General features: G+C 48.8%; 1 protein-coding gene across 2 annotated transcripts; it reads right to left on the reverse strand.

The window, feature by feature from the left end:
- Nucleotides 1-1,341: 1,341 nt before the first annotated feature.
- LOC144489027 (E3 ubiquitin-protein ligase TRIM39-like) lies at nt 1,342-20,959 on the reverse strand. Of its 2 annotated transcripts, XM_078206980.1 has the most exons (3): nt 20,787-20,959; nt 18,145-18,371; nt 1,342-1,957 (listed from the first exon to the last, which is right to left on the reverse strand). In XM_078206980.1, exons 2-3 carry the CDS (start codon nt 18,215-18,217, stop codon nt 1,407-1,409), a joined length of 624 nt encoding a protein of 207 aa, XP_078063106.1. In that variant the 5' UTR covers nt 18,218-18,371; nt 20,787-20,959; the 3' UTR covers nt 1,342-1,406. The 2 variants fall into 2 exon arrangements, 1 of the variants encoding a protein (XP_078063106.1); XR_013496819.1 differs by lacking the exons at nt 1,342-1,957; nt 20,787-20,959 and adding an exon at nt 12,724-15,094 and having other exon boundaries at nt 18,145-18,330.
- Nucleotides 20,960-21,357: the final 398 nt, after the last annotated feature.

The raw sequence follows: 21,357 nt of genomic DNA on the forward strand, positions 1-21,357 counted from the left end.
CTCACGAACTGTCCTGGCTGGAGACAATACACACTTCTTAAACTTGTGCTTGGCCCTTTCTCCACTCACATTGTCTGTACCTTTAAGACTTGATTACCTGTAAAGACTCACATTCCAACCATTATCTTGTAAATTGACATCATGTTGATACACCCACAGTCCTGTGATGAAGTGTGTTCCAGGATTTTGATCCAACGACAGTGAAGAAATGACAATATATCTCCAAGTCAGGATGGTGGGTGACATGGAGGGGAACTGTCTGGGTGTGGCGTTGTGTTCCCAGCGATCTGCTGCCCTTGTCCTTCTGGGTGGTAGCAGGAGTGGGCTTGGAACGTGTTGCCTCACGAACCCGAGTGTTTAAAGAGACTAAAAGCAGGCTCCTATTTTAATGTGAAATAAAACCTCCCATAAACACCCAGGTTTCCTTCCCCTGAATTTTATTATCGAGTACACAATTGAGCATGGCATTCTGGGCAATATTTACAGACCATTACAAACACAGTCCAGTTTGTCACTGTTGATTAATCATGAAAGAAAGTTACATTACTGAAACATACACAATGTTTTAAGTCAGTCAAACTGACAGTCAGAAAATGATGGGATTACTCAGCGGGCCAGGCAGCATGATAACGGCACTAGTTCACTGCCTGAGTTCAAAGTCAAGACAGCCGAGTATCACAGCAGCAGCTGCTCTCCCACCTCCCCTCCCCTCCCCTCCCCTCCTACCCAAAGTAAATGTCAGACTCACCGCTGAAAACCATGACAGCCGAAATGTCCATCACCCTGAAGAATGGAGGGAATTTGGGAAGTTTGGGATGGAAATCCTGACACGTGTTCTCAGAGAACAATACTAACAACTGGGAATTTATACAAAGCGGGACATGGGTTACTTTTCGCCACTCTCTTTATGTCTGTCCCTCAAAACTTACGAATACATATGAAATGGAACGTCTGCAATTTTTCACTTTCATTTCCTCTTCCCCCTTATGTTTCTCTCTTTGGCTTTCATCCTCCAAAGAAATTATTTCCTTGATTCCCGTGAAGACTCCCCAGGCCCCAGTTTGAGAATCACTGCGCTGATTCATCACAAACACGGTGATCTATCGCCACCTACCGCCACTAGTGCAACATTACAGGCAGGGAGGTCACCGGGTTCCTGCAGTTCACAGCTCATTCAAACCAGTAAGTTCCTCTCGACATTGAGCTTCTATTTGTTTCTTCCCTCCCCTTCCTTCTTTCCCCCACCCCTACAGGGGTCCTTGCTGATCTTTCAGTTCCCAGTACTCAAAGGATTTATATCCAGAATGTTAATCTGGCTTCTCTCTCCACCCGTGACTGAGACCCACACTCATCAGTTAAAAGCTGGCAGAGTCAGCGAGACGGTGTGAAATTATGGGATGGATCTGTTAGAGACCGTTAATGCCACAGATTGTCAGCGGTGCTGGGTTATAATCACCGATGTTTGATCCTGGACTGAAGATGGGAAAGATTCTCTCAGTGAAAGTGTGGGTGAAAGTGTGGAGATGGGACATGTTGTCCACATTGTAAAATGACACCTGTCCACCCTCATAGACCAGGAAAACCCCGATCTTCCGGGGATTCACACTCGGGTTAAGGGGTATCCCATGCGGAGAGTTGATGGCGAAATGACCACTTGTGGGTATCAGCCCCATAATCCAGAACCCGGGTTCAGGGCTCAGAAGGATTACTCTTTTCCAGTCCACAGACTCTCGGGCCACTCCTACCTCCCACTCTGACTTCTCCCTCACCCCCACCTCCCAGTAATGTCTCCCTGATGTGAATCCTTCCGATTCCAGGATATATTCCAAGGAATCAAACCTCTCCGGGGTGTCAGGGAGCGGCTGCCGTTTGTCTCCGAGTCTCACACTGGTCCGGTCCTCAGACAGGATGAGCCGGGGATTCGCTGTGTTCGGATCCAGAGTCAGAGAGGTTGGAGCTGGGAGAAAGTTAAAATAACACAGTCAGTGATTTAGGGAGAGGGGGTAAAATTGGAAATAGACGGCGTCACAGAACAGATTGATCAACATTTGTTCTGTGATGCACCGGATATTCCATTCTATTGAAATCTGCTCTAGTCTGCCGGTGAGTCCAGGCCCTGAACAATGTGGTTGACTCTTACCTGCCATCATAAATGGCCCAGTAATCGTTCAGTGTCAAACCGCTACAATAAATGTGATTAAAATAAAACTGGATGGATCACCCAGCATGAACCAGCAATACCAGAGGAACAACCTGTCCAGTCGATTCTGCAAACTCCTCCTCACGAGGAAATTGTGCCAACATTGGAAAAGCTGCCCTGTGGATGTCAAGTAGCAGCCGAACATAATCATACGACTTTTCTCAAATTATTTGAGAAAAAATTATAACAGCATATTCGATTACTCTTGAAAATCGACATTACATTAAGTGAAAAAAATCAGTTTGTTCCAATAATGAATGTTACCCACCACATTTACAATTGCAGTCAATATTTACAATGTTCATTATATGTCAATCATACAATGAGGTGTATTTCATGGGAGATTTTCACTAAGACTAGGATACTTTATGCTTTACGAGCCACACTCTCAACATGTCCTGTCACCTGTAACGACCTATGCACATGTTCACACATAACACTCTGTCCCTCCGGCTTCTTCATAATTGTATCATTTCCTTTATATTGCCTTTGTGTTCTTTCTATCAAAATGAATCACATCACATTTCTCTGCAGTTAGTTTCGTCTTTCACATGTACACCCATTCCACCATTGTTATGTCCTTTTGAAGTTTTCCACGACTAACCTCACAGTTGACAAACCTCCAAGTTTCACAACATGCCAATATTTGGAAATTGTGCCCTGTAGACCGAGGTGTAGATCATTAATATATTTCAGGAAGAGCAAGGGACACAATCCTGACCTCTGAGAAAGTCCATTATAAACCTTCCTGCAGTCTGAAAAACATCTATTGACAACTGCTGTCTCCTGGCACTCAGCCACTTTTCCATTCCTGTATACACTGCCTCTTATATTCTATTAGCAATAACTTCTCACAAAACTATTTCTGCAAATGCCTTTTTGAAGTCAATTTACTGTTCACCACATCTACAGCATTATCCTCATCGACCCTCACTGTAATCTCTTCAAAATACTCCAGCAACTTAAAGAAGGTTTACATTTACACATTCACTTTGACATCCTCCAGGTAAAATGGTTTGGAATGATTTACGTTTCAGAATCTACCCGATTTAAACCTTAATCGGAGCAACCCTGAGACTAAATTCACAGTAAGAAGTCTCACAACACCAGGTTAAAGTCCAACAGGTTTATTTGGTAGCAAAATCCACTCGCTTTCAGAGCGCTGCCCCTTCGTCAGGTGAGTGGGAGTTCTACTACCATCGACACTGCAAACTGCCGGCTCCAAGTGAAGAGAAACTCCAAGAAGATCGCTCATATAGAACTCCCACTCACCTGACAAAGGGGCAGCGCTCCGAAAGGTAATGGATTTTGCCACCAAATAAACCTGTTGGACTTTAACCTGGTATTGTGAGGCTTCTTACTGTGTTTACCCCAGGGGGAGGGGGAGGGGAAGGGGAAAGGGGAGGAGGCAGGTGAGAGGGGGAGGGGTTGGGGAGGGAAGCGAGGATGAGGAGGAGGGAGGGGAAGAGTGAGGGGGAATGGGAGTGGGAGTGGATGGGGCGATGGGGAGAGGAGGGAAAGGGGTGGAAGGACTGGATTGGGTGGAATGGGAGGGAGGGAGAGTGATGCAAGGGGAAGGAGGGAGCAGGATGAAGGGAGGAGGAGGGGAGAGCGGAGGAGGGGAGGGAGGAATAGTGGAGGGAAGAAGGGAGGGAGGAGGGGAGGGAGCAGGAGGGGTGGGAGGAGGTGGAGAGAAGAGGAGGGGAGAAAGGGGGAGAGGAGGTGGTGAGGGGGGAGGGAGGGGGAGGGTGGTGGTGGTTGGGGGGGGGGGGGGGAAGAAACAAGCTGATTAGAAATAAATAATTTTTTACTGCTGTTATTACCTGTGAACCTATTCTGTAAAATGCTCCGTCTCTTTCATAATCTGTAACACAGATATATTTTGATTGTTGCTCCCCGGATGTCAAGCAGCGAATGTGTGGAAAACTGAAAGGAAAATCTGGCGTGTGATCCGTACACTCCTTACACACCCCAGCGGAATTTACTTACATTCCCGTTCATAGAATGAAATTCTGGGACGTTTCTATCACTGGCAGCAATCTTCCTCGTTGTAGAAATCCTCCTGTATTTTGAAACTGCTCTCACCCATTATCAGCATGGTGAGACCTCTGTCATTGTCTTTAATATCGGAGCTCCAGCGTCTTTAGAACGTGATGCGATGTGTCTCTTAAACCAGAGACCATCCTTCCTCCCACATTCCACTCCACCAGCTCACAGAGAACTCGCATTTTCTCTCTGTTGGCCACACCAGATGTACCAATTTGTTCAGGCAGCACCTGTGGCGAGAGAAACAGTGTTCATCCCTCAGTTCGATGATTTGTTAACAGAACCTAATGTGGGAACGTTAATATTCCTATGAAAAGGCTGTGTAACTTTTTTTTATGATGGTAGAGATTTTCATGTAAATACAGGTTGTTGGTTGTGGAGCTGGGTGCGATTCCTCGGCTGAGCAGGAAAACAAACGTGCAGTCATTCTGCGGAGCTACATGGAGGAAAGAAATGTATTTAGTCATCTAATTTAAATACAAACTAGTACAGTCACAATGAGAGATCTCAGATACTTCACATGTGCAGAGGGATTCATTGAATATTCCCAACCGTTAACATCCTCGTTCATTTCAAATCATTTGTGCACGATCAGGGCATTCTGACTGGGGAGTGGGTATTTAAATATTCTAGTGTGTGGAAAGAGATTCATTTGTGCATTCCACCTGCCGACGTACTAATAAGTTCATATGTGATTGTAGGGGTTGGATTTTGCTCTTATTATTCCTCCTTTGTAGACGCTTGGTTCTCCACAAAATCTCGTTCACTTTATTTCTGATGGATAATGGAAGGTCCAGGCACTTGGAGTTCTGTACTGTTTGTTTCATAACTCCTTTATTGTTCACTTAAGGATGTGTGTTTCACTGGCTCGGCGAGTGTTTATTGCCCATCCCTAATTGCACTTGAGAAAGTGATGCTGCACTGAATTCTTGAACAGCTGAAGTCACCACCCCTTCACATGAAAAAAGTGACTGCAATCTAATATTTGTTATACTGTGCCAGAGTGATGATTTTACCCAATATGCGCTGCAGTGGAGAATGTCCCCTATGTACAACACACGAGCGTGAACTACAGGCGCAGTGTTGCGTTCGGCGCATGCGCGGTGAACGATGAGAATTCAGAATGCTGGAGACATCCAAACTCGAAACGTTGGCCCTATTCTCTCTCCACAGATGCTGTCAGACTTGCTGAGATTTTACATCATTTTCTGATTTGTTTCATATTCCAGCATCCACAGCAATTTGCTTTTCTCATATGATTGATAGCCGCTGGTTTGTCTCAGCTGCAGCGTGAAGCGGTGGAGTTCAGGATGGGAGGGAACCAATGAACCGGCGGATGCACAGAGAGGTTCCATAAACACTTTGAGCAGGGTTCGCGCCCTTGTTCCCAACTGCCTCTGACGCCCGGGAGAGAAGCGGATTGTCCAGTGAGGTTACGTGTATTTTTAGCGGGACGGGGTCCATGGTTAATTCCACCGTGCCGCCCTGGACTGGAATGAAAATGATGGGGTTTTGGAACTTCCTTTTACAGAGGTTAGAAGGGAAGGATATGAACACAACAGAAAATGATTTGGTCCCAGATTTAATTCCCACATTTTACACAGTGATTGGAGAACTGAATACAGCCAGAAGAGGGGCAAGGAGACAACTGGGACTGGATGTTGGCATCACTAGGCTGGGGCAGTATTTATTGCTCATCCTGAACCGCCCTCGAGAAGCTGGTGATGAGCTGTCTTCTTATGTTGCTGTCGTCCATGTCATGAAGGTACACCCACTATGCTGTCAGGGAGTGAGTTCCAGGATTTTGGCTCAACGGCACTGAAGGAAGGGCGATATATTTCCAAGTCAGAATGGTGAGTGACTTGGAGGGCAACTTCCAATGGCGGTGCTCCCATGTGTCTGCTGCTTATCATCAGAGAATCAGAGAATCGTAGAATCTACAGTGCAGAAGGAGGCCATTTGGCCCATCGAGCACTGCCAACAATTCCACTCAGGCACTGTCCAACCCTTGTACACATACTTACCCTCTTATCCACATATTTACCCTCTTAACCCCCCTGACATTAAGGGGCAATTTATCATGGCCAATCAACCTAACCCGTGCATCTTTGGACTGTGGGAGGAAACCAGAGCATCCAGAGGAAACCCACGCAGACAGGGGGAGAATATGCAAACTCCACACAGACGGTCACCCGAGGCCGGAATTGAACCTGGGTCTCTGGCGCTGTAAGGCAGTAGTGCTAACCACTGCGCCACCATGCCCCTCATCCTCGAGATGGTCATGGGTTGGAAAGTGCTGCGTAAGTTAAGGTGCTGCCTTAGTGAGTTCCTGCAGTGCATTTTATAAATAGCGCACATTGCTGTTGCTTTGCGTTGGTGGTGGAGGGTGTGAATGTTTGTGGAAGGAGTGCCAATCAAGCAGGCTGCTATATTCTGGATGGTATGAAGCTTCTCGAATGTTGTTGGAACTGCACTCATCCAGGCAAGTGTAGAGTATTCCATCGCACACATAATTGGTGGATGATCTATAGAACATAATTTTGGTGGCCGGTGATGCAAGAACGTTTCCAGCACTGCCTGAAGTTCATCTGTCCCTAAATCAATCCAACACCTGCCAAATGAATGATCCCAAGGGGCACCTTCCATCTGAGTGTCCTTAAGCAACAAACATTGCACATTTCATGTACAGGCCCGCTACACATAGGAACAGGAGATGTCTGATAATTCCTATTTGTTATATATATGCTTACCTAGTGAAATGAAGCTTTCTCAGTCTGTAATAATGGTGCAGTCACTACAACTAAAATCTTCTGGTTACAGATCTTTATGAGATGGTGCTTTCTGAAAAGGACAGAGAGATATAATGGTTCACATTTCACAGCAGATGTAATGCAACAAGTCTCTCATCATGGCAGTGTGGAACAACATTTCCACATCCCATACCATCGAGCATTTAGTGGGATGGTCAAGTGTTGCAATCATTCTGAAGAAATGACACTGAGAAAAGCTGAAGGGAGCTGATGATATGGTCAAGGCCAATGACTGGGTCACTGCCTTATCTGGTAGCTAAATGACCATTTGATCCCGTCCTGTTCACTCTCCTACTCATAACCTTTTTCAGCTCAGGAAAAGTTGACGAATGGAGATTGTAAATCCCACAAGGAATCATCCCCTATTGCTACTTGTCAGACTCATGAACAGTTTCTCCAGAACCTGCATCCTTACTCACTTATTAATTTTAATTTAGAATCTACCTAATTTGGCATTACAAATAATTTTGACCACCTCATATTCTCCTGAACTCCAGTGGATACAGGTCCAGGCTGTACAATCGTTTCTGATAATCCTTCTAGGTCATCTAGTCAGACATACAACTGGTCCCTTCATCCAACTCATGAATATAAATTGCTAATAGTTGAGGCCCCAGCACTGATCCTGTGGCACTCCACTCATCACTTGACGTTAGCATCCTAAACGCCCCGGGAATCTACATTTCTTCACAGTCCCACACTGGAAACGATTGAGCCCCCTTGAGCTCAGAATCACCTCACTTCAAAATCAGCAGATTTCCCACAATCTCCACTCCAGTTCAAACTGATGCAACAAAAAGACTTACACAAAAGACAAGGTATCGACTTCTGCATTCAAAATCCTTGCCTGATAAAAATCGGCGCTACTTAGTTTGTGTTTCTCGCCTCACTTCTGTGAGCAACATGTGCAATATTACAAAGGACAAACACCGAGGATGTCTGCTGTTTGTGATTTATATAAATGATCTGGAAGAAGGTGTAACTGGGGTGATCAGTAAGTTTGCGGACGACACAAAATTGGCAGGACTTGCAGATAGTGAGGAGCATTGTCAGAAGCTACAGAAGGATATAGATAGGGTGGAAATTTGGGCAAAGAAATGGCAGATGGAGTTCAATCCTGATGAATGCAAAGTGATGCATTTTGGTAGAAATAATGTAGGGAGGAGCTATCCGATAAATGGCAGAACCATAAAGGGTGTAGATACGCAGAGGGACCTGGGTGTGCAAGTCCACAGATCCTTGAAAGTGACGTCACAGGTGGAGAAGGTGGTGAAGAAGGCATATGGCATGCTTGCCTTTATAGGACGGGGCATAGAGTATAAAAGTTGGGGTCTGATGTTGCAGATGTATGGAATGTTGGTTCGGCCGCATTTGGAATACTGCGTCCAGTTCTGGTCGCCACACTACCAGAAGGACGTGGAGGCTTTGGAGAGAGTACAGAGGAGGTTTACCAGGATGTTGCCTGGTATGGAGGGGCTTAGTTATGAGGAGAGATTGGGTAAACTGGGGTTGTTCTCCCTGGAAAGATGGAGGATGAGGGGAGACTTAATAGAGGTGTATAAAATTATGAAAGGCATAGATAGGGTGAACGGTGGGAAGCTTTCCCCAGGTCGGTGGTGACGTTCACGAGGGGTCATAGGTTCAAGGTGAAGGGGGGGAGGTTTAACACAGATATCAGAAGGACATATTTTACACAAAGGGTGGTTGGGGCCTGGAATGCGCTGCCAGGCAAGGTGGTGGAGGCGGACACACTGGGAACGTTTAAGACTTATCTAGACAGCCATATGAACGGAGTGGGAATGGAGGGATACAAAAGAATGGTCTAGTTTGGACCAGGGAGCGGCGCGGGATTGGAGGGCCGAAGGGCCTGTTCCTGTGCTGTATTGTTCTTTGTTCTTTTGATGCTGGAAACCTGAAATGAAAAAAGAAAATGCTGGAAAAACTCAGCAGCTATGCTAGTATATCTGTGGAGAGAAACAGAGTTAACTTTTTCGGTAGTCGACGTTCCGTCAGGCGACAGTGATTCTTACCAAACAAGCTGAGTAATGGCGGCAATGCTTCCCACAATGCTCGGCGTCCAAGAAGCTGCACTATCCAACAGGTTCATTTCCTCTTGTGCGCATGCTCCCCAGGGCCAGCCATGCCGACTGGCTCCTTTGTTGTGAGTTCGACTCGATGAAAAGGGGTGGGGGAGAAGCCGGGAAGCGGCGGCTCTGCACCATCGCTTTATGGTGACCGATCTCCCCCCGGGGCTCTCGCAGGGCCTTGTGGCTCCGACTCGGCCCCAGAGAGGCGCTCTCGTTGTTGTTGCGCTCGACCCCGATCGTTTCAACCTTTCTGATGGCGATGGATCGTATTCATTCATCCTGAGCATTCTGGGTACCTTTACACGCCATTGATGGAGAGGAGTTTGGAGGGAAATTAACGTCTCTTAATCAATGTTATTAAATTATTCGAAACATATTCGTATGAAACATGCATATCGGCTCTCGTCCATTGTTCTTTTATAAAATTAATGTATTAGTTGCGCCACATCTTTTGATTTGATCTTAAATAATTTAATTTATAAATTTAATTGCTGTTCTCGAATTGTATTTCCAAATTTAGTTTCACAGTCACATTTTTTCTTGTTTTACAAAGCCTGTACATTTCATCTGGCAGCGAATGTTGGCGAGTGCTGAATGACTGCCCTGGGAATGACTGCCCTGGGGATGAGCTCAGAGCGTGGATCGATGCCTGGAAGTATGATGTGGTGGCCATTACGGAGACTTGGATGTCTCAGGGACAGGACTGGATACTCCAGGTGCCGGGATTCAGATGTTTCAGGAAGGACAGGGAGGGAGGCAAGAGAGGGGGTGGAGTGGCACTGCTGATCAGGGCTAGTATCACAGCTGTAGAGAAGGTGTATGCTGTGGAGGGATTGTCCACCGAGTCTCTGTGGGTGGAAGTTCGGAGTGGGAAGGGGCAGGTCATTTTGCTGGGAGTTTTCTATAGGCCGCCCAATAGTAACAGGGAGGTGGAGGAGCAGATAGGGAAACAGATCCTGGAGAGATGCAGTAATAGCAGAGTTGTTGTGATGGGAGACTTTAATTTCCCAAACATAGATTGGAATATCCCTAGGGTAAGGGGATTGGATGGGGAAGAGTTCGTTAGGTGTGTTCAGGAGGGTTTCCTGACACAGCATGTGGACAAGGCTACAAGAGGAGAGGCTGTACTTGATCTGATACTGACCAATGAACCTGGACAGGTGTCAGATCTCTCAGTGGGAGAGCATCTTGGGGATAGCGATCGTAACTCTATCTCCTTTAGGCTTGCATTGGAAAAAGAGAGGATCAGGCAAGCTAGGAAAGCATTTATATGGAGTAAGGGGAAATATGAAGACATTAGACAGCAAATTAGAGGAGTAAATTGGAAGGAGGTATTCTCGGGGAAATCTACTGAAGAGAGGTGGCAGTTTTTCAAGGAATGTCTGTCCAGAGTTCTACAGGACAACGTTCCGAGCAGACAGGGAGGTGTTGGTCGGTTAAAGGAACCGTGGTGCATGAAAGCTGTGCGGGACCTAGTCGAGAAGAAAAGGGAAGCGTACAAAAGGCTCAGAGAGCTTGGCGAAGATAGGGATTTAGAAGAGTATACGGCTTGTAGGAAGGGACTAAAGAAGGAAATTAGGAGAGCCAGAAGGGGTCACGAGAAGGCCCGAGCAGGTAGGATTAAGGAGAACCCTAAGGCGTTCTATAAATATGTGAAGAGTAAAAGGACGAGACGTGACGGAATAGGGCCTATAAAAGTTGAAGGCAGGAAAGTCTGTACGGAACCAGTAGAAATGGCAGAGGTGCTCAATGAGTATTTTGCCTCGGTTTTCACAGAGGAGAAGGACCTGGGTGATGTACTGCGGGCGTGCGGTGGACTGAAAGGATTGAGTATGTGGACTTTAAGAAAGAGGTTGTGCTGGAATCTTTGAATGGCATCAAGATAGATAAGTCGCCGGGTCTGGATGGGATGTACCCCAGGTTACTGTGGGAGGCGAGGGAGGAGATTGCAGAGCCTCTGGCGATGATCTTTGCATCGTCGATGGAGATGGGAGAGGTGCCGGAGGATTGCGGATGTGGTTCCTATTTTCAAGAAGGGGAATAGGGATAGCCCAGGTAATTACCGACCGGTGAGTCTAACCTCAGTAGTTGGTAAACTGATGGAGAAGATCCTGAGGGACAGGATATATGAGCATTTAGAGAGGTTTAGTATGCTCAAGAATACTCAGCATGGCTTTGTCAAGGGCAGATCGTGCCTTACGAGCCTGGTGGAGTTCTTCGAAAATGTGACTAAACACACTGACGAAGGGAAGGCGGTAGATGTGGTTTATATGGATTTTAGCAAGGCGTTTGATAAGGTCCCCCATGCAAGGCTTCTAGAAAAAGTGAGATGGCATGGGATCCAAGGGGCTGCTGCTCGGTGGATCCAGAACTGGCTTGCCCAAAGGAGGCAGAGAGTGGGTATAGATGGGTCTTTTTCTAAATGGAGGTCGGTTACCAGTGGTGTGCCCCAGGGATCTGTTCTGGGACCCTTGCTGTTTGTCATTTTCATAAATGACCTGGATGAGGAAGCGGAGGGATGGGTTGGTAAGTTTGTCGACGACATGAAGGTTGGTGGGGTTGTGGATAGTCTGGAGGGATGTCAGAAGTTACAGAGGGACATAGATAGGATGCAAGACTGGGCGGAGAAGTGGCAGATGGACTTCAACCCAGATAAATGCGTCGTGGTCCATTTTGGTAGGACAAATGGGATGAAGGAGTACAATATAAAGGGAAAGACTCTTAGTACGGTAGAGAATCAGAAGGACCTTGGGGTTCGGGTCCATAGGACTCTGAAATCGGCCCCGCAGGTGGAGGAGGTGGTTCAGAAGGCGTATGGTGTGCTGGCCTTTATCAATCGAGGGATTGAGTTTAGGAGTCCGGGGATAATGATGCAGCTATATAAGACCCTCGTCAGACCCCACTTGGAGTACTGTGCTCAGTTCTGGTCGCCTCACTATAGGAAGGATGTGGAAAAGATTGAAAGGGTGCAGAGGAGATTTACAAGGATGTTGCCTGGATTGAGTGGCATGCCTTATGAGGATAGGCTGAGGGAGCTCGGTCTTTTCTCCTTGGGAGAGACGAAGGATGAGAGGAGACCTAATAGAGGTGTATAAGATGTTGAGGGGCATAGATCGGGTGGATTCTCAGAGGCTTTTTCCCAGGGTGGAAATGTCTGCTATGAGAGGATACCGGTTTAAGGTGCTGGGGGGTAGGTACAGGGGAGATGCTAGTGGTACGTTTTTCACACAGAGGGTGGTGGGCGAGTGGAATCGGCTGCCGTCAGGGGTGGTGCAGGCGAACTCAATGGGGTCTTTTAAGAGACTCCGGGATGAGTACATGGAGCTTAATAGGATGGAGGGTTATAGGTAGGTCTAGAAGGTAGGGATGTGTTCGGCACAACTTGTGGGCCGAAGGGCCTGTTTGTGCTGTAGTTTTTCTATGTTCTATGAACAGGAGGAAAGCTCAGAGGCCCAGAGGACAAAGTGAGTGGCATGTTCGACATACAATCGTGGTGCATAAGGGATGGGACCTGATTCTGCCAGACAGCTGAGTCTGTGTGAAGTGTTGAAGAAATCAGATTTCACAAATTATTCGAGATTCCTTTAATCAACAAAACTGTGTAACTTTTGTCAGAATATTTTTTATCTAAGCTTCCTATTCTAACTTTCAGACACTACGATGATAAATGCATGCATTTAAAGGCCATACATGTCCTTTCCTGTTATTAATTAAATCAATTTGATTTACTTTGAGATGTATTGGTATTCAGTGAAAAATATTGTTCCTTGCCGTCTATACAGAAAAAGCGTTCCATTCACAGTACAAAAGGAAAGGACGGGGTGCAGAATATAATGTTACAGTCATAGCTAGGGTGTAGTAAAAGATCAACTTAATATATGGTATGTCTATTCAAAAGTCTGGTGGCAGCAGGGAAGAAGTTATTCTTGTGTTGGTTGGTACATGACCTCAGACTTTTGTATATTTTTCCCGACAGAAGAAGGTGGAAGAGAGAATGTCGGGGTGCTTAGGGTTCTTGATTGTGCTGGCTGCTTTTCCGAGGCAGCGGTAAGTGTAGCAGGAGTCAATGGATGGGAGGCAAATCGACAGAAGTAGTATCTCCATTCCAATATTTTAGTATCTTCATATACTTCTTTCACTTTGGAAAATAGGGTGGAAGTGTTGCAAGGAATATCAATCTTTTGAACCCTCTCACGAACTCTACTTCCCTGAAGCCCCGGCAAAATCCAACTCAATGGCAATCAGGGGAAAAACTTTCCACTGGTTAGAGTCTGGATTATTACTTTGGGAACATCACCATCAAGCTGCCAAAGTCCCTGGTTCTGGATAACCCAGTAAGTCTCACAACACCAGGTTAAAGTCCAAAAGGTTTATTTGGAAGCAAAAGACACTTCGTCAGGTCCCAAGTTCCGCACACATGAGGATGCCCTCAACTGGGAACTTGGGTTCATGTTACACTATCTGTAACCCCGACAACTTGCCTGGGCTTGCAAATTCTCACTAACTGTCCTGGCTGGAGACACTACACATCTCTTTAACTTGTGCTTAACCCTCTCTCCACTCACATTGTCTGTCCCTTTAAGACTTGATTGCCTGTAAAGACTCGCATTCCGACCATTATTTTGTAAATTGAGTTTGTGTCTTTATATGCCCCGTTTGTGAACAGAGCTCCCACTCACCTGACGAAGGAGCAGCGCTCCAAAAGCTCGTGGCTTTTGCTACCAAATAAACCTGTTGGACTTTAACCTGGAATTGTGAGGCTTCTTACTGTGTTTACCCCAGTCCAACGCCAGCATCTCCACATCTGGATAACCCAGCCAGAGAACAATGGAGAACAGATGAAATTGAAGTCAGCTTTGAATGTGGATTTGATCCGATCCAAATATAAAATTTCATAACAATCGTAATATGATCTCGCAATGGAAGATACCATCCGACCCATCGTGCCTTTGAACTTTCAAAGACAGATCCCACCTCTTGGGCCGTTTTTAATGGGGAATTCTTTCCTGCAGCACTGAGATTCTGTCAGCAGGTGGCAGCGGCGCACTTTGTAACAATGAAAGACTTGAGTTCACACAGAGTCTCAACCCATCCCCGAAACTTACTGCACCCGCAATGAATCACTCACAAAGATAGTACCGCCTTCAACAAGGAAAATGCAGCCATCTTACCACAGCGGGATTCCAGAAAGCAAAAACAGATGAACGGGATTTTAACCGCTCTTTGATAGTGCTGGTTCAGGGAGGAAACGTTGTCCAGGACACCGGGAGAACTCCATTGCTCCTCTTTACTGTGGGATCTGAAACACCCACATGAGACAGATGCAGCTTTGCTTTAATATCTCACCGGAAGGAGTGAACTGGACGGAGGAAGACAGAAATAGGAGTGGGCCATTCAGCCTCTCGAATCGTTTCTGTTTTTCAAGTGGATCATGGTTGATTTTGCTTCTTAATTTATCCAGCTTATCCCCAAAACCATTGACGCTCGGAAACTCCTATTGTCACAGTATCCAGAGGCTTCGGTTGGAGAGAATTCCACATTTTTCCTAAACCAAAGGTGGAGATGATTTTCATCAGTGTTCTGAAGACTGAAACATTCATTCTATTTCTCTCTCCAGGTGCTGCCTGACCTGCTGAGTATTTCCAGCATATTTAGTTTTATTTCCGATTTCCAGCTCCTGCAGTATTTTGCATTTGTTCCTGTGTTATGGAGTTGTCTGGAAGGAACCGGCCACAACAGAAAACCCATTGCATCATCTCCCCAGACAAGCTGGGCAAAGAAACATTCCAGAAACAGGTGGGAAACTGCCTGGGCTCCAGTGGTAGGTGTCAGTTGTGGTTCAGTGGTAGCGCCCTTATCGTTGAGTGAGAAGGGTGTGGGATCAAGTCTCACCTATAGACTTCAGCACACCGACTGGCAGATTATTGCTGAACTCAAACTGGCTCGGCACGCTAGTGGGTGGAGAAAGAAACAAGTATATCATTCTTTGCTTTCCAATGGATAAAACTGAATCTCTCAGTTCCATTCCCTCCGAAGATTTTCTCTGGTGATGTATTTCACAAACCAAACTAGTGACTGACCAAACTAGAACCTCAAACCTACTCTGATCCTTCAAGCACTTTGGGACGTCCCAGAATGGTGAAAGGCGCTTTTTCAATGAAAAGTGGAGCTTGTTCAAGGAACAAATACTGCGTGTCCTTGATAGGTATGTCCCTGTCAGGCAGGGAGGAAATGGCCAAGTGAGGGAACCATGGTTCACAAAAGAGGTTGAATGTCTTGTCAAGAGGAAAAAGGAAGTGTGTGTAAGGATGAGAAAACAAGGTTCAGTTGGGTCACTTGAGGGTTACAAGGAAACAAGGAATGAGCTAACAAAAAAAAAGGACTTAGGAGAGCTAGGAGAGGGCATGAGAAGTCCTTGGCGGGTCGGATCAAGGAAAACCCCAAGGCGTTTTACTCTTATGTGATAAATAAAAGAATGACCAGGGTGAGGTTATGGCCGGTCAAGGATAGTAGTGGGAACTTGTGCATGGAGTCAGAAGAGATAGGAGAGGTGATGAATGAATACTTTTCTTCAGTGTTCACCAAGGAGAGAGGCCATGTTTTTGATGATGAGTGTGTGATACAGACTGATAGTCTGGAGAAGGTAGATGTTCTGAGGGAAGATGTATTAGCAATTTGGAAAAACCTGAGGGTCGATAAGTCCCCTGGGCCAGATGGGATATATACGTGAGGATATGGGGATAGAGTCTTAGTGGGATTGTTGTCGGTGCAGGCTCGATATACTGAAGGGCAAGGAATATAAAAACTGACAATGAGAGCTTCTTGAAATATATAAAAAGGGAGAGAGGGATCAACATGAACATTGAATCCTTTGAAAACTAATCTGGGAGATAGTTATGGGGAACAGGTAAATGGCAGAGGAGTTAACAGATATTTTGCATCTGTCCTTATGCGGGAAGATACTTCAAACGTCCCATTAATAGTAAAGAATACAGGGGAGGAATTAAGTACCATCACTGGAGTAGTAGTATTAGGCAAAAAAGTGAGGCGAAAAGGAGCTAGGTCCTCTCGCCCTAATGGCTTGCATCCCAGAATGCGAAATGAAGTAGCTATATTGATTGTAATGTACCAAAACATTCTTGGATCCTGGAGAAGTACAAGAGGATTGGAAAACTGCCAATGTGACACCGCTATTCAAAAAGGGAAGGAGGCAAAAAGCAGGTAATTATCGAACATGTATTGTTGAAAAAAATGTTGGAATCAATTACAAAGGAAGTAACAGGGGGACATTTGGAAAAATAATAATCTAATCAAGCTGAGTCAGCACGGATTCATGAAAGAGAAATCATGTCTGAAAAATTTATTAGCATTATCCAAGAAATCCCAGGGTGAAAATGTCTGCTACGAGAGGACACAGGTTTAGGGTGCTGGGGGTAGGTACAGGGGAGATGTTAGGGATAAGTTTTTCACACAGAGGGTGGTGGGCGAGTGGAATCGGCTGCCGTCAGTGGTGGTGGAGGAGAACTCAATAGGGTCTTTTAAGTGACTCCTGGATGAGTACATGGAGCTTAATAGGATGGAGGGTTATAGGTAGGTCGAGAAGGTAGGGACGTGTTCGGCACAACTTGTGGGCCGAAGGGCTGTTTGTGCTGTAGTTTTTCTTTGTTTCTAAGTCTCAACCAGAGTGGATAAAGGGAATGTATTGTATCTGGACTTGGAGAAGGCGTTCGACAAGGTGCCTCCCAAAAGGTTAATTCATAAGATTAGAGCTAATGGTGTTGGAGCTAGTATATTGGCATCGATAGAGAATTGGCTAATGGGCAGGAAACAGCGAGTGGGGAAAGGTATTATTATTCAGGTGAGCAACCTGTAGCCAGTGAGGTTCCACAAGGATCAGTGCTGGGACTGCCAATGTTTATAACACATATTAATAACTTGGAGGAAGGAAGCGAATGCACTACAGCCAAATTTGCAGACAACACAGAAATAGATGGAGGCGCAAATTGTGGGAGAAATACAAAGTTTACAAAAAGAGATATTCAGGAAACGTAGTGGAGGACATGCTCCTGTCTCCATCAAAGGGGATGAAGTGGAAATGGTCGAGAGTTTCAAGTTTTTCGGTGTCCAGTCATCAACAACTTGTCCTGGTCCCTCCATGCCGAAGCTATAGTTAACAAAGCACCCCGCCCGCCCCCTCCTCACCCCCCTCCGCCCCATCCTCAAGCCCCCCTGTCCGCCCCCTCCTCCTCCTCCTCTCCGGCCCCTCCTCCTCCTCCTCCTCGCCGCCCCCTCCTCCTCCTCCTCTCCTCGCCGCCCCCTCCTCCTCCTCCTCCTCTCCTCGCCGCCCTCCTCCTTCTCCTCTCCTCGCCGCCCCCTCCTCCTCCTCCTCTCCTCGCCGCCCCTCCTCCTCCTCCCCTCCTCCACCTCCTCTCCTCGCTGCTCCCTCCTCCTCCTCGCCGCCCCCTCCTTCTCCTCCTCTCCGCCCCCTCCTTCTCCTCCTCTCCGCCCCCTCCCCCTCCTCCGCCCCCTCCTCTCCTCGCCGCCCCTCCTCCCCCTCCCCCTCCTCTCCTCGCCGCCCCCTCCTCCTCCTCCTCCTCGCCACCCCCTCCTCCTCCTCTCCTCGCCGCCCCCTCCTCCTCCTCCTCTCCTCGCCGCCCCCTCCTCCTCCTCCTCTCCTCGCCGCCCCCTCCTCCTCCTCTCCTCGCCACCCCCTCCTCCTCCTCTCCTCGCCACCCCCTCCTCCTCCTCTCCTCGCCGCCCCCCCCTCCTCCTCTCCTCGCCGCCCCCTCCTCCTCCTCCTCCTCTCCTCTCCTCGCCGCCCCCTCCTCTTCCTCCTCTCCTCACCCCTCCTCCTCTCCTCACCCTCGCCCCTCCTCCTCTCCTCACCCTCGCCCCTCCTCCTCCTCCTCTCCTCACCCCCCTTCCTCCTCTCCTCATCCCCCCTCCTCCTCTCCTCACCCCCTCCTCTGCTCCCTGCCCTCTCCTCCTCTCTTCTCCTTACCCCAGTCCTCATTGCTCAGCAGGTTTTCGGGGAAGAAGCGACTCTCCAGCTCACTCACTAAATCCGTCGCCATGACGCTTCCAGCGAGTGAATGATAACAATAAGAATCAAAACTTCTCAATAATATCTCCACCCCGAGGATGAAATCAAGCGACTGCCGCCATCACTCGCTCCCACCGGCTCCAACTCCCGACTCAACTGCCCGAGGCTCCGACCCGGAAACACACCTGCAAGGTCAAACCAAATAAACTCAAATTAAGTCAGGACAAAGTAAAAGGGGCAGCTCCCCAAAAGGAGGGGGAACAGCCCGAACAAAAATCAAAGTACAAAGGAAACTTGAAAACATCAAATTAAAATGTGATTATTAGGGTCGATAACGCACCCAACCCCTGCGGCGTCCAACGGGCACAGAAGGCGTCAACCGCGCCCGTGGACACCGCATGCTCCCTCTCCAGGGACACCTGGCCGCGAACGTAGCCACGGTAGAGGGGCAGGCAGTCAGGATGGACGGCCCCCTCGATCGCCCGCTGCCTGGAACTGTAAATGGCGCGTTTCGCCAGGCCCAGGAGCAGGTTCACGAGGAGGTCGCCATCCCGACCCTCCCCTCTCCGCACCAGGTGTCCGTAGATCAGGAGCGTGGGACTGAAGTCCTCTCCTCACCCCCTCCTCTGCTCCCTCTTCCCTCCCCCTCACCCCAGTCCTCGTTGCCCTCTTTTTAGGTCAAACCAAATAAACAAACTCAGATTAAGTCAGGACAAAGTAAAAGGGGCAGTTCCCCAAAAAGGAGGGGGAACGGCCCAAACAGAAATCATTGTACAAAGGAAACTTAAAAACATCAAATTAAAATGTGATTATTAGGGTCGATAACGCACCCCAACCTCTGCGGTGCCCAGCGGGCAAGGAAGGCGTCAACTGCGCCCATCGACACCGCATGCTCCCTCTCCAGGGACACACGGCCGCGAACGTAGCTGCGGCAGAGGGGAAGACAGTCAGGATGGACGGCCCCCTCGATCGCCCGCTGCCTGGACCGGTAAATGGTGCGTTTCGCCAGGCCCAGGAGCAGGTTCACGAGGAGGTCGCCATCCCGACCCTCCCCTCTCCGCACTGGGTGTCCGTAGATCAGGAGCGTGGGACTGAAGTGCAAACAAAACATCAATAAAAGGTTCTTTAGGAAAACATAAAGGGAGTGCAGCCTAAGACACACAACATAGACATGGTCCACGGACTCCACAAGGCCGCAGAAAGGACAGTCTTCGGAGCCCGTGAACCAGTGAATCCTACGGTTGTGCGGCACTGCTGCATGCATCACCCTCCACCCCAGGTCCCCGATGTAATTGGGGGAGATCCCTCTGTAGAGGGACCTCCAGCGGGGACCTCCTCCGCCCGGCGGCAACAAGGCCCGCCAAGGTGTATCCGGGCGACAGGCGAGGAGGCGGTAGTGGAAGGTGTGCAGCAGCAGCCCGCACAGGAAATGCCTCCGTGCGGTAGAAAAAGGCACGGAGGACATTTCCCCGAGGTGGCTCAGGCTGTGGGGCACCTCACCGAGGGAGGGGGGTTGAGGTTTTGGGCCAATGTGGAATTCCGTCCGAACAGGGGAACGCTCGGGCGGGATCCCACCGCACGCCTGCGCCGTCTCGAGTTTGCGTGCAGTTTCGGGGCTGAGCACAACCGTCCCAAGGTCGAGGATGACTTTGGCCGCGTGCCGGACGATCGTCCCTGCGGCCTCAGCCAGCACGCGGGGACTCATCCAGCCCGCCCCTCCGCCATCGAGCACATCCCCGATTCTGGTCACCCCGGCGTCCACAGCCCTCCTCTCCGCCAGCCACCTGAAGTCATACGGCTGGAGGAGCGGATTCCTGATCAGCGGCTCTCACACGAGAGCCGCTACTCCTGGCGGGGGGGGGGGGGGGGGAGCTGCGTCGTGAGGCGACAGTGTTCCAGACAGTGAGGAGGTCCTGGTAAAAGACGGGCAACACCTGCAGGGCGGTCGAAGCACGCCCCAGTTCGATATGCAGGAGCTGCACGTCATAATTGAGGCCGTGCCACTGGCGGAAGAAATACGTCGCCATGGCACATCATCGTGGAGGGGGCTCAACGTAAACGTACCTCTGCAGGGCCTGGAGGCGGAAGGTCGCTATCGGAGTGCGAAGGCACACCAGACCTTGTCCGCCCTCCTCAAGCGGGAGATGCAGAACCGCAGCAGGGACCCAGTGCAGTCGGTTGTCCCAATAGAACCGCAGGAGGGTTCTCTGGATATCGGCGACAAAGTCAGCGGGAGGGGTCAAAGGGACCAGCCGGTACCACAGCATGGAGGCGACCAGCTGGTTTATGACGCGAACTCGCACTTGGAGCAGTCCTGTCCAGCGATTCAGGCGGGCGGAGACTTTGGCATCCAGCTCCCGCCAGTTCGCCGGCCAGGATTCCTCGGCTGGGCAGAGATGGGCCCCCAAGTAGAGGAGGTTGGTCCTGCTCCAGGTGAAAGGCCTGAGCTCCTCCGGAAGGGGGAAGGTTTACGAGGAAGTCGCCATCCCGACCCTCCCCTCTCCGCACCAGGTGTCCGTAGATCAGGAGCGTGGGACTGAAGTCCTCTCCTCACCCCCTCCTCTGCTCCCTCTTCCCTCCCCCTCCTCTCTTCTCCTTACCCCAGTCCTCGTTGCTCAGCAGGTTTCCGGGGAAGAAGCGACTCTCCAGCTCACTCACTAAATCCGTCGCCATGACGCTTCCAGCGAGTGAATGACAACAACAAGAATCAAAACTTGTCAATAATATCTCCACCCCGAGGATGAAATCAGGCGGCTGCCGCCATCACTCGCTCCCACCGGCTCCAACTCCCGACACAACTGCCCAAGACCTGAGGCTCCGACCCGGAAACACACCTGATTGACAGGGATTCCAACCAATCCGCTTCCACATTTTCCAGAAACCCGCCTCCTGCATTGTGACGGATAGACGGTTTGACCAATCCGCCTTCGGACGCACCGGAAACCGGTAGCCCTTACCCAGAGTGACAGGAGGACCAACCAATCGTCTTCCAGGTTTCATGATCTCCGCCTCCCTCAATCTCAGTGACAGGAGCTTTGACCAGTCGCTTTCCGGATGCCGAGAAAACCCTCTTCTTCTCTGATTGACAGGCGGAACCGCCAATGAGCTTTCACATTCCCCGCAACCACCTCCCTCAATGTAAATGACACCACACCGACCAATCGGCTTCTC

Source organism: Mustelus asterias, unplaced genomic scaffold, assembly GCF_964213995.1.
Source record: "Mustelus asterias unplaced genomic scaffold, sMusAst1.hap1.1 HAP1_SCAFFOLD_1935, whole genome shotgun sequence".
Taxonomy (NCBI): Eukaryota; Metazoa; Chordata; class Chondrichthyes; order Carcharhiniformes; family Triakidae; genus Mustelus; species Mustelus asterias.

Coding starts and splice junctions, on each gene's coding strand:
- LOC144489027 (XM_078206980.1), bottom strand. CDS start 18,217: ATGGCGACGGATTTAGTGAGTGAGCTGGAGAGTCGCTTCTTCCCCGAA. Junction 1,958..18,144: donor GCTGAGCAATGAGGACTGGG/GTAAGGAGAAGA, acceptor ACTTTCTCCCAG/CTCCAACCTCTCTGACTCTG.